Below are 18,982 nucleotides of genomic sequence, written 5' to 3'. Positions count from 1 at the left end.
TCAGCAGGATTTGCTCCAGGTGCCCTTGGCACTGAAGAGACCGGAGACTGCTCAGCAGATGAAAGCTCCTTGGCCTTGCTCCCTAGACAAGACCCTTCTCCAGAAGCAGGTAAGGAGCCGTGTTTCTGCCCAAACTTTTTAATAGGCATCCTTCCATCCCTTGTTTTATATTTAGCTGCAATTAATGCAGAGTCAAATCAATGCCTACATTCAAGGTTTCTAATCTAAGGGAGCCCCTAAATAAAACCTCCCTAAGGGAGCATAATGAGTTTCTACCACTTAAACGGCAGGGAAAAGCCCAGCAGCAGGGTGGATGCTATCCAGTTTATTTTCCTGAGCGCCCTGGGTCTGATTACCTGCCCTAGGTTAGGTTTTGCATGCGTGCACCCGGGGCCAGGAGCTGCTGGCTCTGAGAGACCAAGTGCATTTTCTTGAGGTGAAGGTGGTGGAGCTGGGGCAGCTAGGGGGGGCAGATAGCTTTCTAGGCTTTCAGGGATGTTATAGATCAGTCCCACCTCCGTTATAGCAACCCCTGAGTGACAGAAGAGGAGGAGAGCCTCAAGGCTGGAAGGCATCGAGCTGGAATGGAGCAAAATGATCCCATACTTAGGACCCACCTTCCAGACCATGTCCTAATGTCCTCTCGAATGGAGGATACTCCTCTGACAGAGGGGAGTCCATAAGATAGAAGGAAGCAGGTGGATTTGATCACTAGGCACATAAATAGCTGGGTGTGTGATGTCCAGGAGGACTGCATGGTGGCTTGCCTGCTGGTGGCAAAGCTAGAGGACCCCCACAACAGCTGGTAGTAGGCACTGGTCCATATGGAGGCCAGTGACATAGGGGAATATAGGATAGAGGTTCTGCAAGCTAAATTTAGGCCGCTAGGCAGGAGGTTAAAGTGCAGGATCTCCGCAGTAGCGTGCTCTGAAACGCTCCCTATTCCACGTGCAAGGCCAGAGAGACCAGCAGAGTCCAGACTCTCAGTCCGGGATGGTGCAGGGATGAGGGGTTTAGGTTTAAAAGGAACAGATTAACCTTTGAGGACCGGAGGGATCTGTACCGAAAAGACAAGCTTCTCCTAAACCAGACCAGAGCCAGGCTGCTGGCAGTAAAAATTTGCAAAGTTGGAGAGCAGTCTTTAATCCAAAAAAAGGGGGAAAACCAATGGGTTCAGAAGAGCGCGTGGGTGGGGTTGACACAGCCACAGAGGGGGCTATCATGCAGACCCCATACTGCCTTGAAGAAGAAAGCGGGGGAGCCAGAAGCAGACCTGTGGATGCCGGCAAGGTTAAGTCCAAAGATCTCGCATGCCAAACAGCAGCAGGTTGCTGAGCCAGGACAACGTGTCTAAGTGCCACGTTGCTGTCACCACAGAGGAAGTTTTAGCACAAATTGATAAACTAAATACCAATAAGTCACCAGGATCAGATGGCATGCACCCAAGAGCTTGGAAGGACCTCCGTGGTGAAATTGCAGTTGCAAATGCCCTGTGTCGGAGGGCTGAGGGGTTGCTAACACCCACCTTCAGGAAAGTCTCCAGAGGCAAGCTAGGGACCAACAGACCAGTGAGTCTCACTTCCGTCCTCAGCAAATGGGTAGGATCTATTATAGAGAATAAAATCAGCTATCACGTGGACAAATAGGATGTGCTGGGGAAAAGCCCACATGTTTTTCATAAAGGGAAATAAATCCTGCCTCACCAATCTGCTGGAGCTGCTTTGAAGCACGTGGACATGTGGGATCCAATTGGGATAATATATTTGGATTTTCTACAAGCTTTCAACAAGATCCCTCACCAAAGGCTTTTTTTTTCCTCCTAAATGTTGCCCTGGGATTAGAGGAAAGCCTTTTTCATGGATTGAGAGCTGGTTAAAAGATAGGGAACGCAGGGTAGAGCCAAACACTCACTTTGCAGGATGGAGGAAGGTCACAAGCAGGGTGCTGCCAGGGATCTGTGCTAGGTCCTGTTTTGTTCAACCTTTTCATCCAATGATCTGGAAATGTTGGTGCACAGTGACATCTCCAAGTTGCAGATGATACCACATTATTCTGGGTAATCAACTCCCAGGCTGATGGGGAAGATCTGCAGAAAGATCTCACCAAGTTAAGTGAGTGGGCAAAAAAATGGCAAATGAAATTCACTGTTGACAAGTGCAAGGTAATGCACCTAGGGTAAAATAACCTCAACTGGACAGACTCGGTGCTGGCTCCTGAGTTGGCTGTTACATCTCAGGAAAGAGATCTCAGAGTCATGGTGGGTAACTCTGAAAACATCTTCTCCATGTACAGCAGCAACCAAAAACGAGGCCATTTTCCTTTTCAATGCCTTTTTTAATGATGTCCAAATATGCTGGGCATCATTAAGAAAGGTATTGAAAGGAAAATGGAGAGCATCCCCATGCCATTATACACAAATCCATGGTGTGCCCACATCTTGAGCCCTGTCTGCAGTTGTGGTCCCCACGTCTCCAAAAGGATGGAGTAGAAATAGAAAAGGGCAACCAAAATGATGAGAGGCCTGGAGCAGCAGCCATGTCAGGAAAGACTGGGAAGGCTCGGCCTCTCCAGTTTGGGAAGAAGAAGGCTAAGGGGGGATATATAAGAGGTCTATAAAACTATGAAAGGTGAACAAAGGAACAGGGAAAAGGCCTTTTATATTCATTGAGGGCAGGCTACTGTGGTTTTGAGAGTGAACTAATCACCTTTGAATGACCCAGTCGCGTTTCACAATGCCGTCTAAATTCTATGAATGCATGTCTGGTTTCCTGCGGTACTGTACCAGCATCCAATCATTTCACTCGCTGATGCGCTGTATGCATCTTGCTGTCTCGGGAAGTGGCCTCAGATCTTTTGCTGAAGTCTGGGTTATGAAACCACTTCCTCTCACTGCTCGCTGACTGACGGGTTACAAATAGGTCACACACATCTGTCTTCAGAAGCCGAATCTACATGAGCGGCGGACTGCGCAGTTGTTATTGCACCGTCATTTAGTACTTGCACGACCAACTACTAAATGACTGCAGAGTACCATCCCTGTGTTACTGCGCAGTACCGTCCCTGCATGGTTTTTCCGGATGCTACTGCATAGTAGCAATGAGCTACTGCACAACACTAGTGCCCCCAACGCTACTGCGCAGTAGTGTCACGTCACGGTTTGTGCCCCCCAGTGCTACTGCGCAGTAGTGTCACGTCACGGTTTGTGCCCCCCAGTGCTACTGCGCAGTAGTGTCATGTCACGGTTAGTGCCCCCCAACGCTACTGCGCAGTAGTGTCATGTCACGGTTAGTGCCCCCCAATGCTACTGCGCAGTAGCGTCTCATGTAGACGCACCCAGAGATACACAAAATAGCTAATTCATTACGTCAAGGCGTAAGATAGCCCCACTTGTTTTATGCTATAGCATCCATTTTTGCCATTGCTGGGCTACGGGGACCGCTGGTGTGACCCAGCACAGTACTTCTGTTCTTCCACCATGGTGCTGCACTTGGCATGCTGAGTCGCTGGGGCTACATCTCCACCTTTATGGCTGTGGAGGTCTATTAGCCAGAGCTGTGGGACATGGGCTGCCTTCTCTCTGCTCTCCCACATGCAGAGCTGGCTTAAGCATGTACTAGCATGGCAGGGTAGCAGGGCTTTCCCTGGGCCAGCGGCACCGGGTGCAACCTGTGGATTTTCTACCCCTCCCAGCAGGTGCAGTGACCCTGAGCAAAGCTGAGGAGCACCCTCCTGAGGAAGGGCCTGCAAGCCTGGAGCTGCTGCCAACGTCCCCAGGGAGACTGGGGGAGAGGGGCTTCCCGACACCTGAGCCCAGCCTACTGCAGAAGGGGCAGGGCAGGCCTCCAAAGCAGAGGGAAAGCATGGAGGTGAGTAAGGGCCCAGCTATAGTTGGAGACAGAGCCCATGAGGAGCCAGGGGTGTGGAAAAGGATTTGGGGATCAGAGAGACCTAACAAGTCACAAGAGGAAGCTTTCCTAGTGACAAAGGCTGCGTGCCACCACGCCATCAGGGAGGGACTCTGGGGAAAGCTCAGGAGCTCATTGCATCTCCTCCACCTCAAGTCCCCAGCACGCGGCCAGGCCAGGTCTGTGCCACGCTGTCCTTGCTCTGGGCCATGCGGGCACAGCTGGAGCAGCTCTTGCCTGACCCAGCCACATGCCGGGGACTCGGGGTCATGTATAAACCGTGCCAGCTGCTCCAGCTGTGCCCACGTGGCACAGCCTGAAGCGGTGCATGGGAACACAGCACGACACCACATTTGCAGCAGTCACACCCCGACCAGGCCCCAACCTGGTATGGATGATGGATACAGGGAATACCGGTGTTTGCACAACCCATAAGACAATGAAATGAACCCTAGCGCCAGTCCCCTTGCCAGTGGTGTTTGAGCATTGACTGTGAGCATCCCAGCTGAAGGATCCCCTCCAGGCCCAGAGCTGTGCTTTGTGCCTTGTGAAATCCAGATGTTTTCTTACTCCAGGAACTGTCATGCTGCAGTTTCTGGGAATGGAGCTGGATTGCCGCGGTTATCTCATTTTTCTGTTTTCAGGCTGATTTTTTCTGCACTGAATCCCAACCCTATCCCAAGCCATTAGAAAGTCACGTTCCCTATCCCTGTCTCTAGTCCTCCCCTTTTTCCACTCCTCCGTCCAGCACGTCAGGGAAGGCTGCAGCAGTACCTGCTTAGGTAGGACGTCCGCCAAGAGGTCCCCTGTGTTGTATGGGGACAGTAAATCCTCCCCCTAGACTCTAGGCCCTCCAGAGCTACATGGGAAGCAAAGGGAGACTCCTGACACCACCCTGCAAGGTCCTGGACTTCCCTGGGGTTGTGTCTGGTGGAGAAGGATAAATCCCTGGGTTCCCCTCTTCCAGGCAGGGGGGTTTCCTTATGAGTCACTGCCGTGAAGCCAGCTTCTCCAGGGGACACACAGGGTGCCTGCAGTAGAGAGGCTCTTGCGGTGAAGTAGCCTGTGCCAGCGGACAAGGTAGCTGTGCCGTCTCCTTGGATGAGATGGGCCAAAGCAGACAAATGGACTCTTCTGTCCTCAGAGATGTATCTACATCCCATGTCAGCTGAATACCGGAGGGTGTTGCATCCCTACCTGGCAGAGCTGAGCTGGCAACCCTTTTTAGTGCAGTGTAAGGCTCAAGGCTGTGGGGGCTGGATAGGGCTGAGTGTGTAATCCTTGTGACCGCAGCTCCAGGAGGCCTTTGAGGACGTGGCCGTGTATTTCACGCGGAAGGAGTGGGAACGGTTGGAAGATGGAGACAAGGGGCTTTACCGGGACCAGATGCTGAGGAATTACCAAGCCCTCATTTCCCTGGGTAACCTTCTCTTTCTTGCTTCTCCCTGGAGCTGTGTGAGCTTGGCAATGTCCCCTTCCTCTCCTTGTTCTTTTACAGTCTCGTTGTTATGAAGTTTGGGATGGTGATTTCAATCCACTTTCTCCCACTGTTTTCTCATTGCCCAGGTCTCTCGTGTTTTCATGCATTACTTTGCTTAGGTCTTCCTCTTGGTCTAACCCCTGGTGCTTCCATATGCAGCAATTCCTTCGCAGGATGATCTCCCTTTGCCCTCCCAGCATCTCTGCACTATCTCCAATGCACTGTTTATAACATTTTAGCAACAGCATATATGTGTGTGTGTGTGTGTGTGTGTGTGTGTGTGTGTAGGGTCATATATGGGTGTGTGTATGGGTGCATTGCATATGTGTATGTGTGTGTGTGTGTGTGTAGGGTCGTATATGTGTGTGTGTATGGGTGCATATATGTGTGTGTGTGGGTGTAGGGGTATCTATCTATCTATCTATGTGTGTGTGTATGTATATATATCTATATATATGTGTATATGTGTGTGGGGGTGAATATATGTGTGTGTGGGTGTAGGGGTATCTATCTATCTATCTATCTATCTATCTATGTGTGTGTGTATGTATATATACATGTGTGTGTGTGTGTGTAGGGGTGCATATCTATCTATCTATCTATCTATCTGTGTGTGTGTATGTGTATATATATCTATATATGTGTGTGTATATAGGTGTATATATATATTATATATGTGTGTGTGTATATGTGTATGTGTAGGGGGGTGTATATATACATGGGTGTGGGTTTGTATGTATGTGTGTGTATGTGTGTATAATATAATACTAATGGTTTTCTTTCCGGTGTGTCACATATCACTGCACCTCTGCCCATTTTCCATGGTGCTACTGTAAGATTTATGTCCTTTATACACTTCTGCATTGTTGATGCTGTCCATGACATATGACGATCCTTCTGCTTACCTGGAGGACACAGACCATCATCTGTTGAGGGCTTCTGCCTGTAGTGCTTTTCTTTTCATCCCAAACATCCGCCTTCCCTATTTCTCCGAGCCCCCAGTAGAAGGCTTGAGTCCATTGGCTCCCTCCCGCACATCCCAGCTTGGCAATGGAGGGAGAATCACCAAAAATCCCCACCCTTTCTGCACGTCTTCCAACAGGCTATCAAGGTCCTACGCCGGACTTAATCCGCCGCATCCAGCGAGGGGAGGTGGATCTCTGGGTCTGGGATGATGAGGACTGCGGAGAAAGCTCGTGGTCCAAGGGCTCATCCCCAGGTGAGTCTTATCAGTGCCTCTGCTCTACCTCCCACTCAGGAGCTGGAAGCCTGTGAACCTAATTTGAACTGCTGCTCCAAGGGGCTTCCCCTCTCCTGCGTTGTCCAGGCAGGTTTCCTTTCCACTCCTTGCAATTCAGTAATATGGGGACAGGCAACTGCTCCCTGCACCCTCCCCTCATGGGTGCTGTTGGGGCATGAAATCTCCCATCATCCATGGCTCTTATCACCCTCCCTTCTGGTGTGTGCAGACAAGACCAGCTCGTCCAGGTGGGTCTAAAGCACCACAGTTCTCCCCAGTCAGATGGGTTCAGAGCTAGGACAGAAAATGGATTCAAAGCTGATTGCCTAAAGGCAGGTTAGCATGGCACACCACACCTCCCTTGCACCCCCAAGACTGGGATGCCTAGGAAGTGAACCTCATTCTCACAGGGTGCTCAGGGGCTAAGGCCGAGCCCTGCTCTGAGGCTCATCCTAGCCTAGGAGAATAGCCACTTTTCCCCAGCAGGACAGGGACTAATATCCAGGTTCCCTTTCCCACCCAGCAGGTGCTGGGGTGCTCAGCGGGGAAGAGGAGCAGCCTCTTGAGGAAACCCTGGAGCTTCTGCAGACTTCCACAGGGCAATCCGGGGACAGGCTCTTCTTTAAACCTGAGCGAGGCCAGTTGCAGGAAAGGCAGGCCACACCTGAAGAACAGAGGGCGAATGTGGCTGTGAGCCAGGAACCCTCTCCAGATGTCTACCAGAGCAGTATGAGGGCAGAGCTTGGAGAGAGCCAGAGGTTTGGAGAAGGCGTGGAGGAGCTGAAGGTCCCGGAGATAAAGCTTCACTTGCAAGAGAAGTTACAGCTGAGCGAACCTGGGGTGGGGGACCTCTGGGGAAAGCAGGAACTTGCCATCCAGCACAGAGAGAGAGCCCAGCACGGGAAGCTTTTGGAGTGCCTGTTGCACTTGGCCTTACACGAGAGACCACACGTGCTTCCCGAGCACGGGAAGTGCTCTGCTCACCTGGCCACCCCCAGCAAACTCCACCTGGGAGAGGTGCTGCCCGTCTGCACTGAGTGCGAGAAGACCTTCGTGGCCCAGCACCTGCACCTCCTCTCCGGGCAGCACCTGCACCGCTGCGGGGACTGTGGGAAGACCTTTGGTGACCGCTCCCGCCTGGCCCGACACCGGCTTATCCATACAGGTGAGAAGCCCTACCGCTGTCCAGAGTGTGGCAAGCGCTTCAACCGCTCCTCCAACCTGGCCCAGCACCGGCGCATCCACTCAGGGGAGAAGTCCCACCGCTGCCCTGACTGTGGCAAGGGCTTTGGGCGCCCACAGCACCTGGCCCGGCACCGGCGCCTCCACTCCGGGGAGCACCCATACGGCTGTGCCAAGTGTGGCCAGAGCTTTATCTGCCCCTCAGATCTGGCCCGGCATCGGCACGTGCACGCTGGGGAAGGGCCACACCGCTGTGACCACTGCGGGAAGAGCTTCAGCAGCCGCTCCAGTCTGGCTCGGCATCAGCGCATCCACACAGGCGAGAAGCCCTACCAGTGCCCCGACTGCGGGAAGAGCTTCAACCAGGCTTCCCACCTGGCCAAGCACCGGCGCCTCCACTTGGGGGAGAATTCGCTCAGCTGTCCTGACAGCCGGAAGGGCTTCGGAGGCCAGGAGCACCTGGCCTGACATCCATGCATCCAGCCACAGGAGCAGCTGTGACTCTGGCCTTGTATGGACATCATTTCTCTTAGGAGACCCACTGCTCTCCAAGGAGAAACTATGCATGTACAGATGTTCAGATATTTTATCCCAGAGTAAAAATGGGCACTCCAGGGGAAACATGACCTGGGAACAACCAGGGTTAAATCTCTGGCCATGCACAGACATTCAGTTTCTCCTTCAAGAGTCTCTGCTCTCCCAGAAGAAGGCGTGAGTGTACAAATGTTCAGGATTTTCCTCCCAGGGCAAATATGGTGGCTCCAGGAACAAAATTACCTGGGTTAAATCAATCCCAGGAGAATTGCTCCTGGGAGAGCAAATGTCTGTACAGGCTGACCATGGGCAGTCTGGGTTAGCTTATCAGGGCTGCTCTATGCACTATTGCCATCTGTTGCATGACCACTGCGTGCCCTCGGAGGCCAGGGGTCGGGGCACGGCGAGCTCCCGCAGGCAGCGCCAGTGCTGTCGGCAGTGGGAGCATGGCGGCGGCGAGTGGTGAGCTCCCACAGGTGGTGCAGCACTGACAGCAGCGGGGACAGGGGGATGGCAAGTGCCAACCAGCTGTTGGTCACCATCCGCAGAAGCCGATGGTGGTGAGGGGGGTGGCAGTGAGCGGTGACCACCTGCAGGTGCCGCCAGCAGCATCAGTGGCACTTTTTGCAGGGCATGCACTGACAAACTCAGGGGGTGCGTGTTAACTTGCATGCATCCCCTATGTATCGCCAGTGATCTGTTGCCAGGCAGACTAAGGGAGCCGGCAGAGTGTACTAAGTGGGGTGCACAGCCCCAGCCCCTTTGCCCTGGCTGCAGTGTCAGCACTACAAGCTATTCACTATTTAGGACCTCAGCATTCAAGGGTCTCTACACCTGGCTCTGAGTAAGTTTTTCTACCATGACAACAGGCCACACTCATTAAATGCATATACACAGCCTCTGCCTGCAAGGGGGTGGGCTTTGGGGACTTTGGGTTCTCTCTCCTGGGTCCCGGGTTCCTGGTATGTCAGGCTTTTGGATTGCAAGAATATGGACACTTACAGCTGGGAAAGCATCCCTGCTCTCCACCCCGATTCCCACCTCATATAACCTATTTTGCAAACGAGCTCATGCCCATGTTGCTGCCTCCCCCTGAGCCCAATTCTGCAGGTTTTGTCCTTCGGTCTCTCCACAATGATGTATCATGATGCCTGGGTGCCTGCTGCTCCCCTCATCCTGCTTTCCCCTGCCCCATTGTTTCTAAAGCCTTCTCTGCTTGTAATGCCCCAAACTAAACATGGTATTCCTATAGGTGTTACCTGTTCTCCATGACGTACTAATGGACTGGGGAACAGAGCCCCTTTCAGGGACCAAGGACTCCAATTTCCTAGCTCCTTCCCCTTCCAGTGAAATCACTGAGATCCAAGGGTTGTTCCCAGTGACTGGGAGCAGGAGCCAATTGCACCGGGGGCATTGCTGTGCAGCCAGGACCCTGGCCTGGGGGCTTTTGGAAGGAACCTCTGGGCAGAGGGCATGGATGAAAGGCAGATTGTTGGGGTGAAGGAGGTAGCTGCCCTAGCAAGTGTTGCCTGTCCTGTGAAGAGTGTGAGAGAGACTGAGTGACATGTGGCACGCTGTACTATTGCCATCAAGGTCCCTTTGCTACTCCCAAAGCTATTCGACTGAGCGATCCTCCAACAGGGGCTACCCGAAGAAGTGAATTACCCATCATCAAGCACAGTCTTTCCTTCATCCCTTTTCCACTAGTCCTGACAAGTCCACTTGCCCTATCTTGCAAAGGTTTTTTGTAAAGGAAATAAACCTTGTGACTTGAATGACCCTCAGTGCTTTTGATGGGCTGTCTGGTTTGTCTCTGCACTGGAGGTGGCCACAGACGGAGGGAGGGGATGGGCCTTTTTGCCATGCCTTTGGACAGTGCCCAATGCTCAGTGAATTTTCAAAGGGTGGTGGGCGTAGGTGAGGGTGCATGGGTCAAAGAAACTGAAATGCAAAACACTCTGCAGGATGGCATCCTTGGGGAAGGTCTATCAAAGGCTGCTCTCGGTCTGCCCCGCTGTAAGTGGGAACCAGGCCTTTCAGGCTGGGGACCGAAAGTTGGCCAGGAGGGATGCTACCTGCCTCATTGCCTAGAAACTGGGGGGCTTTAACTATGCCATCATAATAGACCTTGTTAGTCATTGGCAGACCTTTGATGGCCCACCGGCACTCCCAAGTGCTTGCCACCCCTCAAACCTGAGCAAGCCCTGCCCGGGGGATCCTGGGCAGCCCGGGCAGATTCACGCTGTCTGAGCTCATCTGCCATAAGCAAACAGATGTGGGCAGCATTAAAGAAGCCCTGGTTTTTTATTGCCTTCTGCTGCGGCCACAAATGTGAGCAGTTGTGGTGCGGCAGAAGGCGCGGGCGTCTATTTGCTTTCACTTTATGCCTCCATAAAAACGTTTATGGTGGTACAAAGATGACGTCTCTTGCCACCCTGCATCAAAGCTACTTTTCAGCCCAGCTACTTGTACCCTTACCAAGCAGGCTGGCTCTGGACTGGGAGTACTGGGGAGTTAAGGGGAGAGATGCTCAGAGCAAGGGGGCAGAGCAGATCAGCTGCACTGGGGAGGAGAAGCCACGGCCCTGATTTGGCACCTGGTGTCTGTCCATGCCGGCTCCTTTAGGAGCACTTGGAGAGTGCGAGTGCAGATTAAAACTAGGCCCGACCCATCCAACAAGGGTATGCCTCTTTCTAGTTCATGGGCAAGAAGGAGGATCACACTGAAGACAGTAGAAATGGCAGGGAGTGGGAAATATGGGATGTGGAAGTGTGGCTTCAACATTGTATGCTTGTTGCAGACTCTGATGACGTCTCTTGCCACCCTGCATCAAAGCTACTTTTCAGCCCAGCTACTTGTACCCTTACCAAGCAGGCTGGCTCTGGACTGGGAGTACTGGGGAGTTAAGGGGAGAGATGCTCAGAGCAAGGGGGCAGAGCAGATCAGCTGCACTGGGGAGGAGAAGCCACGGCCCTGATTTGGCACCTGGTGTCTGTCCATGCCGGCTCCTTTAGGAGCACTTGGAGAGTGCGAGTGCAGATTTGCAGGCTCTGATGCTGGGAGATCCCACAGGCACAGAGACAGATATTAAATGCACTGAGTCACACCAGCCTAGTCTACGTTGGAGCCCTCCCCAAGTATCCCTCCCAATTTGGGGCTGTGCTTACTGCCCTTCATCCACCCTACTGTGGAGGGACCATTGTCACCTTCAGAAAATTATCTGGATTTTTTTAAGCCCTTCTGCTGAAAAGGAACCAGCAATGTAAGGGGCAAGGGGGTTTTGGTGGGGTTATGGTGGAACAGACCCAGAGGCTCGGTCTCCTTAGGCTGGTGAGACAGTTAATTCCTGAATATCCAACTTTTTTTCTATTCCCCCCCATCCCCTCCACAAGATAAGACTTGCTAGGCAGACCTGTCCTGGCATGTAAGAAGCACAGCAGTGAACCGCAGAGGAGGCTTGGGAGCGCCCTAGGACAAAGCAGCTGAGACCCAATTTGGGGATATTTCATTTATTGAGTATCTCATCCAAACTGGTTCTCCTGCAGGAGCAGGGGACATAGAACGAGACAAGATAATCAAGGACAGTAAAAACCATGGGTTTCCTTGCACTTGCTCAGGGTAGATCTCTGCCAGAAACACTTCTGTCGCTGGGCACAGTGGCACGGCTTTTTGCCCTTGTGCACGTGCCAGTGACAGAAGCGGGGTGCAAGAAAATAGCTTCTACCCCATGTGCACGCGCTGGTGTTTGTTGAGATTGGACCGCTTAATGAAGCCCTTCCCACAGTGGGCACAGAGCAGCTTCTCCCTCGTGTGCACATGCAGGTGTTGCATGAGCATGGAGCTCTGCACAAAGCTCTTCCCGCACTGGCTGCAGGAGAAGGGCTTCTCCCCCGTGTGCACGTGTCGGTGCTGCGTGAGCGTGGAGCTCTTGGTGAAGCTCTTCCCGCACTGGCCGCAGGTGAAAGGCTTCTCGCCAGTGTGCACACGCAGGTGGTTTGTGAGCTTGCAGCTCTCGGTGAATCTCTTCCCGCACTGGCTGCAGGAGAAGGGCTTCTCGCCCGTGTGCATGCGCTGGTGCCGCATGAGATTGGAGCTCTGCGTGAAGCTCTTTCCACACTGGCTGCAGGAGAATGGCTTTTCCCCTGTGTGCACGCGCAGGTGCTGCGTGAGCGTGGAGCTCTTGGTGAAGGTCTTCCCACACTGCAGGCAGGAGAACGGCTTTTCCCCCGTGTGCACACGCAGGTGACTTGTGAGCGTCGATCTGTTGCTGAAGCTCTTCTTGCACTGGGGGCAAGAGAAGGGCTTTTCCCCCGTGTGCACGCGCACGTGCGTGGTGAGTTGGGAGCTCTGCGTGAAGCTCTTCCCACACTGGCTGCAGGAAAATGGCTTTTCCCCCGTGTGCACGCGCAGGTGATTGGTGAGGTGGAAGCTGTGGGTGAAGCTCTTCCCGCACTGGCTGCAGGAGAAGGGCCTCTCCCCCGTGTGCACGCGCAGGTGATTGGTGAGGTCGGACCTCTTGATGAAGCCCTTCCCACACTGCGGGCACAAGAACGGCTTCTCCCCCATGTGCCTGCGCAGGTGCTGCGTGAGCGTGGAGCTCTTTGTGAAACTCTTCCCGCACTGGCTGCAGGTGAATGGCTTCTCCCCCGGGTGCACGCACTGACGTTGCACGAGCGGGGGGCTCTTGGCGAAGCTCTTCCCGCAGTGTGGGAAGGGGAACGTCGTCTCCCCCACGTGCATGCACGTGTGGCTTTGGAGGTGATCCCACTTGGTGAAGCTCTTCTTGCACTCGGCACAGTGGTACAGCGGCTCCCTCACGTGCACACCTTGGTGCACTCGGAGGTCGCTCAGGGTGCCAAAGCTCTTCCCACACTCAGGGCAGAGGCGTGGGTGATCCCTGGAGTCAATTCCCTGGTGCCCGAGGAGAAGGCACGTATGGTGGAAGTTATCCTCATGCACAGCACACGCGTGGGCATTCTCCCTCCAGTGGGTTCCCCAGTGGGCCCCAAGTTCCTGTTTGTCCCCAGGCTTTCCACATAAATGCAGCCCCTGCCCCACGGGAACCATGCCTTTGTGGCTCTTCAGGTCTCTCTGCCCTTCACATCCATCCCTACTCCTTTGGGTCTCCACTCTTCTGTGTCCCTGTTGGGTGTGGAGCTGGTTTCCAGCCTGCTGCAGCTTCAGCATGGCAGGCCCTTCCTCAGCTCTGCCCAGTGTCTCAGCATCTGCTGGGTAGAGACAGGAGCCCCAAAATTAGTCCCTGTCCAGCTGGCAAAGGAAAGATCTGCTATTCCCCATGCTAGGATGTGCCCCAGAGTACGGTGGGGTCTCAGTTACTTTGTAAGAACAAAGGGTCTAATTCTCTATGGTTTCACGGCTTGTACCCCGTGTGCCCCACTTGCGGAGCACAACGTGGTGGAAACAAGGAGGTGCTTGTATCCCTCCAGGCCTGAAAGCTTGTGAATCCCAATTGCACCTAGTAGGCATTTCATGCACCTGGAGAGATTATTTGAACACTGCCTTTATTCTTCTGCCTGATACAGAGGGCAGGAAACTTCCAGTTTGGACTAAGCAACAGGACCAGTAGCAGCAGGGAGCACCAGCATCTCTACAGCCCAATCTTTAATAACCCCCGGAGGGTTTCTGCCATCTCCGATGGCCACCATGGGGCAATTCAAACAAGATCATGCCCTGCCAGAGTGGGGAATACAGGTATAGTGGAGCTGGGTTGGACCAGGTTGGGTTACATTACTTGCATTGCTGAGGAAAGGTGGAAATGTAACCTCATGGTACCGCAGGGCTACCAGATTTGTATGTGAAAACAAGGCAGCAGGTTGGCTTTGTCCCTAGCATTTCATTACTCGGTTATTTGGCCCTCCCTGGATGTCATCCAGACACTTCATGGAAAATGTGGACACCTACTCCATAAATGGAAAAATCAAAGGGAGCGATTGCGGTGCAATTTTCCAGATGGTGCAACGCTGTGAATGAATGCCTGCCCAATAAGATCAAGTAATGGCAATTTAAAAATCAATCCAGGCAGTTGAATGGTTATCAAATTTAGATATTAATCTATGAATGTTGTAACCCTAAAATGGCATATGAAAGAGAGAGACTTCACTATGGGCAGGCCCTCCCTTCCATGACAAACCCTTGCCAACATGCCTCCAGAGACAGGGATCTGAAGGGCTGAAGGCAGATTTCCCATGCAGAGGGCCCTAAGTAGGGGTAGAATAAGGGATCAGTTCTCTGTCCCTGCATCACTCAAATGCAAGGAGTGGGTACACACACCTGCCTGGACGCACAACTGCCTGGACAACACAGATCTGGCCGAGCTGTGTGATGTCAGGACTTCGTGGCACCCGCTCAAGGCAAGTGTTCAGGTTTCCAGTTCCCACAGGGCAGTCACAAGTTCTGAGGTGGGCAGGGACGCGCAAGACTCACCGAGGGACATGTCCTCAGACAGCGAGCTTTCTCCACCTTCCTCATCATCACAGGCCCAGAGCTCCATCTCCCTTCGCTGGATGCGGCAGATTAAGGCTGGTGTGGGACCTCGGTATCCTGTGTCGGGGAGGGTAGAGGGGATGGTTATTTCATCATCCAGGACCCAGTTTGGACTTGGAGAAAGGATCCAATGGACTCAGATACTCTAAGGGCGACTGAAAGGAGGACACTTAGCAAGAAGGACATGTAAACTAGTGTGGGAGCTCTGTATCTATTCAGGTTATTCCACCATTCAGTGCCCGATTCAAATTCAGAGAATGGATTCAGTGGACTGAAATGTCCTCCTCTCCTTTCCTTTGAATCCTCATTACAATGTTGAAGACAAAAGAGAAGACACTACAGGCAGAAACCTTCACTAGATCATGCCCTCTGTCACCCAAGTAAGGGAAACGATGGTCAAATGAAATATAAAGCATCAATCCCTCAAAAAACTCACCAAAGAAGGTGGGCAGAGATGCAGGGGTCTGTGATATGCCAGGAGGAAAAAAGGATGCTTTTATAGATTTTCCAGATACGAATTTGATTTGAAGCGAGAGACAGTGAACATAGTCATGAGAATACATCCAGCTCATTTTATTAGGGTAAATCCAAGTGAAAAAAAATTGAAATGGATTTAGTCTCAATAAATAAAGGTTTGCAGGGGTGGGTCTTAGAAGTGAAGAGTCAATGACACACTGATGACAATAAAAGGTTGTGTTTGGGAGAGAAAATAATTAATTTGGGCACTGCATAGGAAACGATGATGCTATAACAGCTGGAGAGGCAACCTTAGTGGTCTTTTCATCCGATGGGTGAGGTGATGCAGAGATGTATGTACTTAGGATACAGTGCATTTGCATTAGGGAGATGGATAAAAGAAGGAAGACGACACATTTTTGCAGAATAAAAAAGCCCACAGGATGGCACCAGGCAACCCAGTTTCCAAGCAAAAGGACGATGACAAAATCATGTCCATTCAATAAAAATAGGTTGCAGGATCACTAAAAGTAGAGTCATAACCAAACTCAAAGGCTGATACCTTGTGAGAGCAACATGGGTCCACACATTATCATACCTGCCGACTTTGGGCTATTCTCAAAGATTAAATAAAGAAAGAGAATATCAGAGAGAGGAAGACATGGTCAATGTTAACATAAACAGAAAGCCCAGGCTTTTTAGCAAGGTTGACCGGCAGCTTTATACTATAGAAAGCATTTAATGCAGATTCACTTTGGGATTCAGAGAAGGTAGCCATGTACAACTGGACCCCTTGTTCTTACAACGTAACTGAGACCCAGCTGTACTCTGGGGCACATATGTAGACGCCTTACTGCACAGTAGCACTGTGCGCGCTCCGACTTGGGAGTAACTTTACTCCCAAGTTGGAGCGCACACAGCATTACTGCGCAGTAACACCTACATGTGTAGTTGCCAATTTAACAGCTGCTTACTGCGCAGTAACTTCCTGTGCAGTAAATGCACGTGTAGACACTCCCAATATGTTCATATACTCAGCCTGTGGAAGTGCCTGAAGCATTAGGAGAGGAAGGGGAATGGTGGTTTTGCACTTAATGAAGACAACTATATGAGATACCAGATTCAAAATGAATGTTGACTAAATATAACGTCACCTTTCTCCTTCAAACGGAAAGGGAGCAATTGCCCAAGTTTCAATGACAGGAGAATAAAAACGACATAGTCACTCATTCCAGACTGAGGATAAATTATTGCATAGAAGAAGGGGACATTTCTGATCTCGCACTGCTCTAGGGACGAAGCAAAAACCAGAGCCTTACCCAGGGAAACGAGGGCTTGGTAATTCCTCAGCATCTGGTCCCGGTACAGCCCCTTGTCTCCAGCTTCCAGTAGCTGCCACTCCTCCGGCGTGAAGTACACAGCCACGTCCTCGAAGGCCTCGGGGAGCTGCAGTCACAAACATCACACCATCAGCATCTCCGGCTCCAGCCTCCACCAACCTGAGTCTGACTCCTCAGCTGACACAGGGAAGGGTCTGGTGTGGATGCGGCTCTACGGACAGAGAAGCGTGTGATCGTCTGCTTTAGCAGGGAGTCGGTGTAGCTATTCCCTCTGCCAGTATACGCTGCGTCTACAGGAGGGCACTGCCATTGTAACGATGCCAGCAGAGGCCGCGGTCCAGGTGCCCCGAGTCTCCCCTGGGGAAGCTGTTTTCACAGCAGAGACTGGCAGGGAGAGCACCCTGCCTGCAAGGGGGATCCTAGGATTTACCCGTTTCCACCAGGCACCACCCAAGAAACACTAGGTGCTGGTGATGCCAGGAGTCATCTTTTTCCCCCACCCCTGATGAGGCTTTGGGGTGGAGTGCCATGCAGACTGCAAATCCCAGGAGATTTACTGCCCCCACAAAACACAGGGAACCTCCCTGCTGATGTCCTACTTGATCTGGGGCTGCTGCAGCCATCCCTCTTGTGTCCAGCCGTGGCGTGGGACCCTGGATTTTCCTCCAGTGGGTCAGGAACACGGCTCACTCCGAGCAAGCTCCCAGCTCATGACCCTGCCCTGGCACTGGCTGGGCTGGAAGGAGCCTGCTGGGCTTAGGAGCAGCTTCTCAGGACGAACCTGGTGGGGTCAGCTGAAGAGACCCCCCACCTCCTGCTCCCTTGTGCTGCCTGGTTGCCAACGAGTGCCCTGAGGTCTCTCCCCTGACATCCCCAGTCTTAAATGCTCTCTTGAAGCACCCCTTCGAGGAAGCTGAGGCTGCACTGGACCCACAGATGCTGACACCGGCACTTCCAGCCCCAGTATCTCAGGTTATCTGTACTTAGCAGTGAGCTCCTGCTTCCCATCAGGCCCTCCCTGCTTCGGATGCAGCCTCTCTCGCTGGTGAAGCTTCCTCTTGCATCCCCAGCTCTTCCCTGCACCCCCAACTCTTGCCAGGCTTTACCCTGGCTCCACGTCCACACCCCACTGCAGCCTGCACCTTGCTCAGGGCCACGATCTCTCTCTGCTGTGGGCACCACCGCTGCTGGGAGCTGGGAGAGACGGGGAAGCAAACATGCGGAGACAGGGTATCAGCATTGATGGGGGTGAGACCCTTTCACCTGGAGCGTGAAAAGCCCCAGTTGAAACCCCTTGGCCAGGGCCACCGCCTCGGTGCTGGTCTCCATGCTGTACCCTCACTCCCAGCTCTGCATCTCCCAGGGCAGGACTTGCTCCAGCACCACCAGCTCCAGCGTCTGCTCCTTGCCGCGGCGCTGGGGCTGCAGCCAGCGCTGGCACAGCTCCTGCAAGCGGCTGCACACCTCCCATGGCCCCGTGCCCGCCTGGAGCAGATGCGCCAGGCCAGGGGGACTGAGCCCAGAGACACGTTTGACACCACAGGCTCAGCACAGAGACACTCACCTGCCAGTGCCGGATGGGCTCCTCCAACCGCTCCTGCTTGACCCGCTGTGGTGCTGCCCACCTCGGGGATGCTCTGCCTGTCCCTGTCCAGACAGCACAAGGGACTGGCCTTTCCCCCTTGGCCCCCGCCCTGGACTCGGGGCCAGCCGGGTCCTGCTCCTCCATCGTCACCGGTGCCGGGAAGGGGAAGCCCACGGCTGATGCTGGCTCCAGCTCCGCAGCCATCTCCTCTGGGTGTCCAGGCTCCTGGCTCCCTGCGGGAAGGAGACAGCGGGTGTTATTGTGTGACCATGACCCACCACTGCAGAGGCACAGCGCCGAGGCTAGCCCCACAGCCCCTGGCCTGGCCTGCACCGAGGGGCCACGGGTGTCCTGCCCCGACACAGAGCATAGGGAGTGGGTCGGACCCCCAAGTACCTCCCAAACCCCACGGCCCCCATGTACTGTCAGTGCCTTTCACTCCCGACCTGCAGCCCCCCATCCCTGCTGGTGCCCCTCACTCCTGACCTGCAGCCCTCTTGCTCCTCCTCCCACCAGGCCTGCCCCAGCTGGGAGAGGGAGGACGGAAGGGGCTGGATTTAGCCCCAGCATCACGTCCTGCTGCAGCTCCGCCCTGGCCCAGCTGGCACCGGCTGCAGCTGCAGCCTGGAGGGGGTGCAGGGAGAGGGAGCAGCAGCCGCAGAGCAAGGGCAGAGCCTGGTGGGGCTGGGCAGCACAGACCTCCCCCTTGCCCCAGCTGGCACCAGGCAGCGCGAGCAGCTGAGCCCAGCAGTGCTG

General features: G+C 53.5%; 1 protein-coding gene and 1 pseudogene across 2 annotated transcripts; one reads left to right on the top strand and one right to left on the bottom strand.

Moving 5' to 3' along the window:
• LOC102370125 overlaps nt 1-10,870 on the top strand; it is a 12,825-nt pseudogene extending 1,955 nt beyond the window's left edge.
• A 407-nt stretch (nt 10,871-11,277) lies between these two features.
• On the bottom strand, nt 11,278-18,763 carry LOC102369880 (gastrula zinc finger protein XlCGF57.1-like). 2 transcript variants are annotated; one of them, XM_014527133.2, is made up of 5 exons: nt 18,713-18,763; nt 18,206-18,459; nt 16,621-16,747; nt 14,786-14,902; nt 11,280-13,569 (listed from the first exon to the last, which is right to left on the bottom strand). In XM_014527133.2, exons 2-5 carry the CDS (start codon nt 18,428-18,430, stop codon nt 12,062-12,064), a joined length of 1,977 nt encoding a protein of 658 aa, XP_014382619.1. In that variant the 5' UTR covers nt 18,431-18,459; nt 18,713-18,763; the 3' UTR covers nt 11,280-12,061. The 2 variants fall into 2 exon arrangements, with proteins under 2 accessions (XP_025050611.1, XP_014382619.1); XM_025194826.1 differs by lacking the exon at nt 18,713-18,763 and having other exon boundaries at nt 11,278-13,569; nt 16,621-16,852; nt 18,206-18,344.
• Nucleotides 18,764-18,982: the final 219 nt, after the last annotated feature.

This window comes from Alligator sinensis, unplaced genomic scaffold (genome assembly GCF_000455745.1).
Source record: "Alligator sinensis unplaced genomic scaffold, ASM45574v1 scaffold363_1, whole genome shotgun sequence".
NCBI classification, from domain to species: domain Eukaryota; kingdom Metazoa; phylum Chordata; order Crocodylia; family Alligatoridae; genus Alligator; species Alligator sinensis.
The sequence above is the reverse complement of the archived record's forward strand: the minus strand, read 5'-3'. Positions and strand labels throughout refer to the sequence as shown.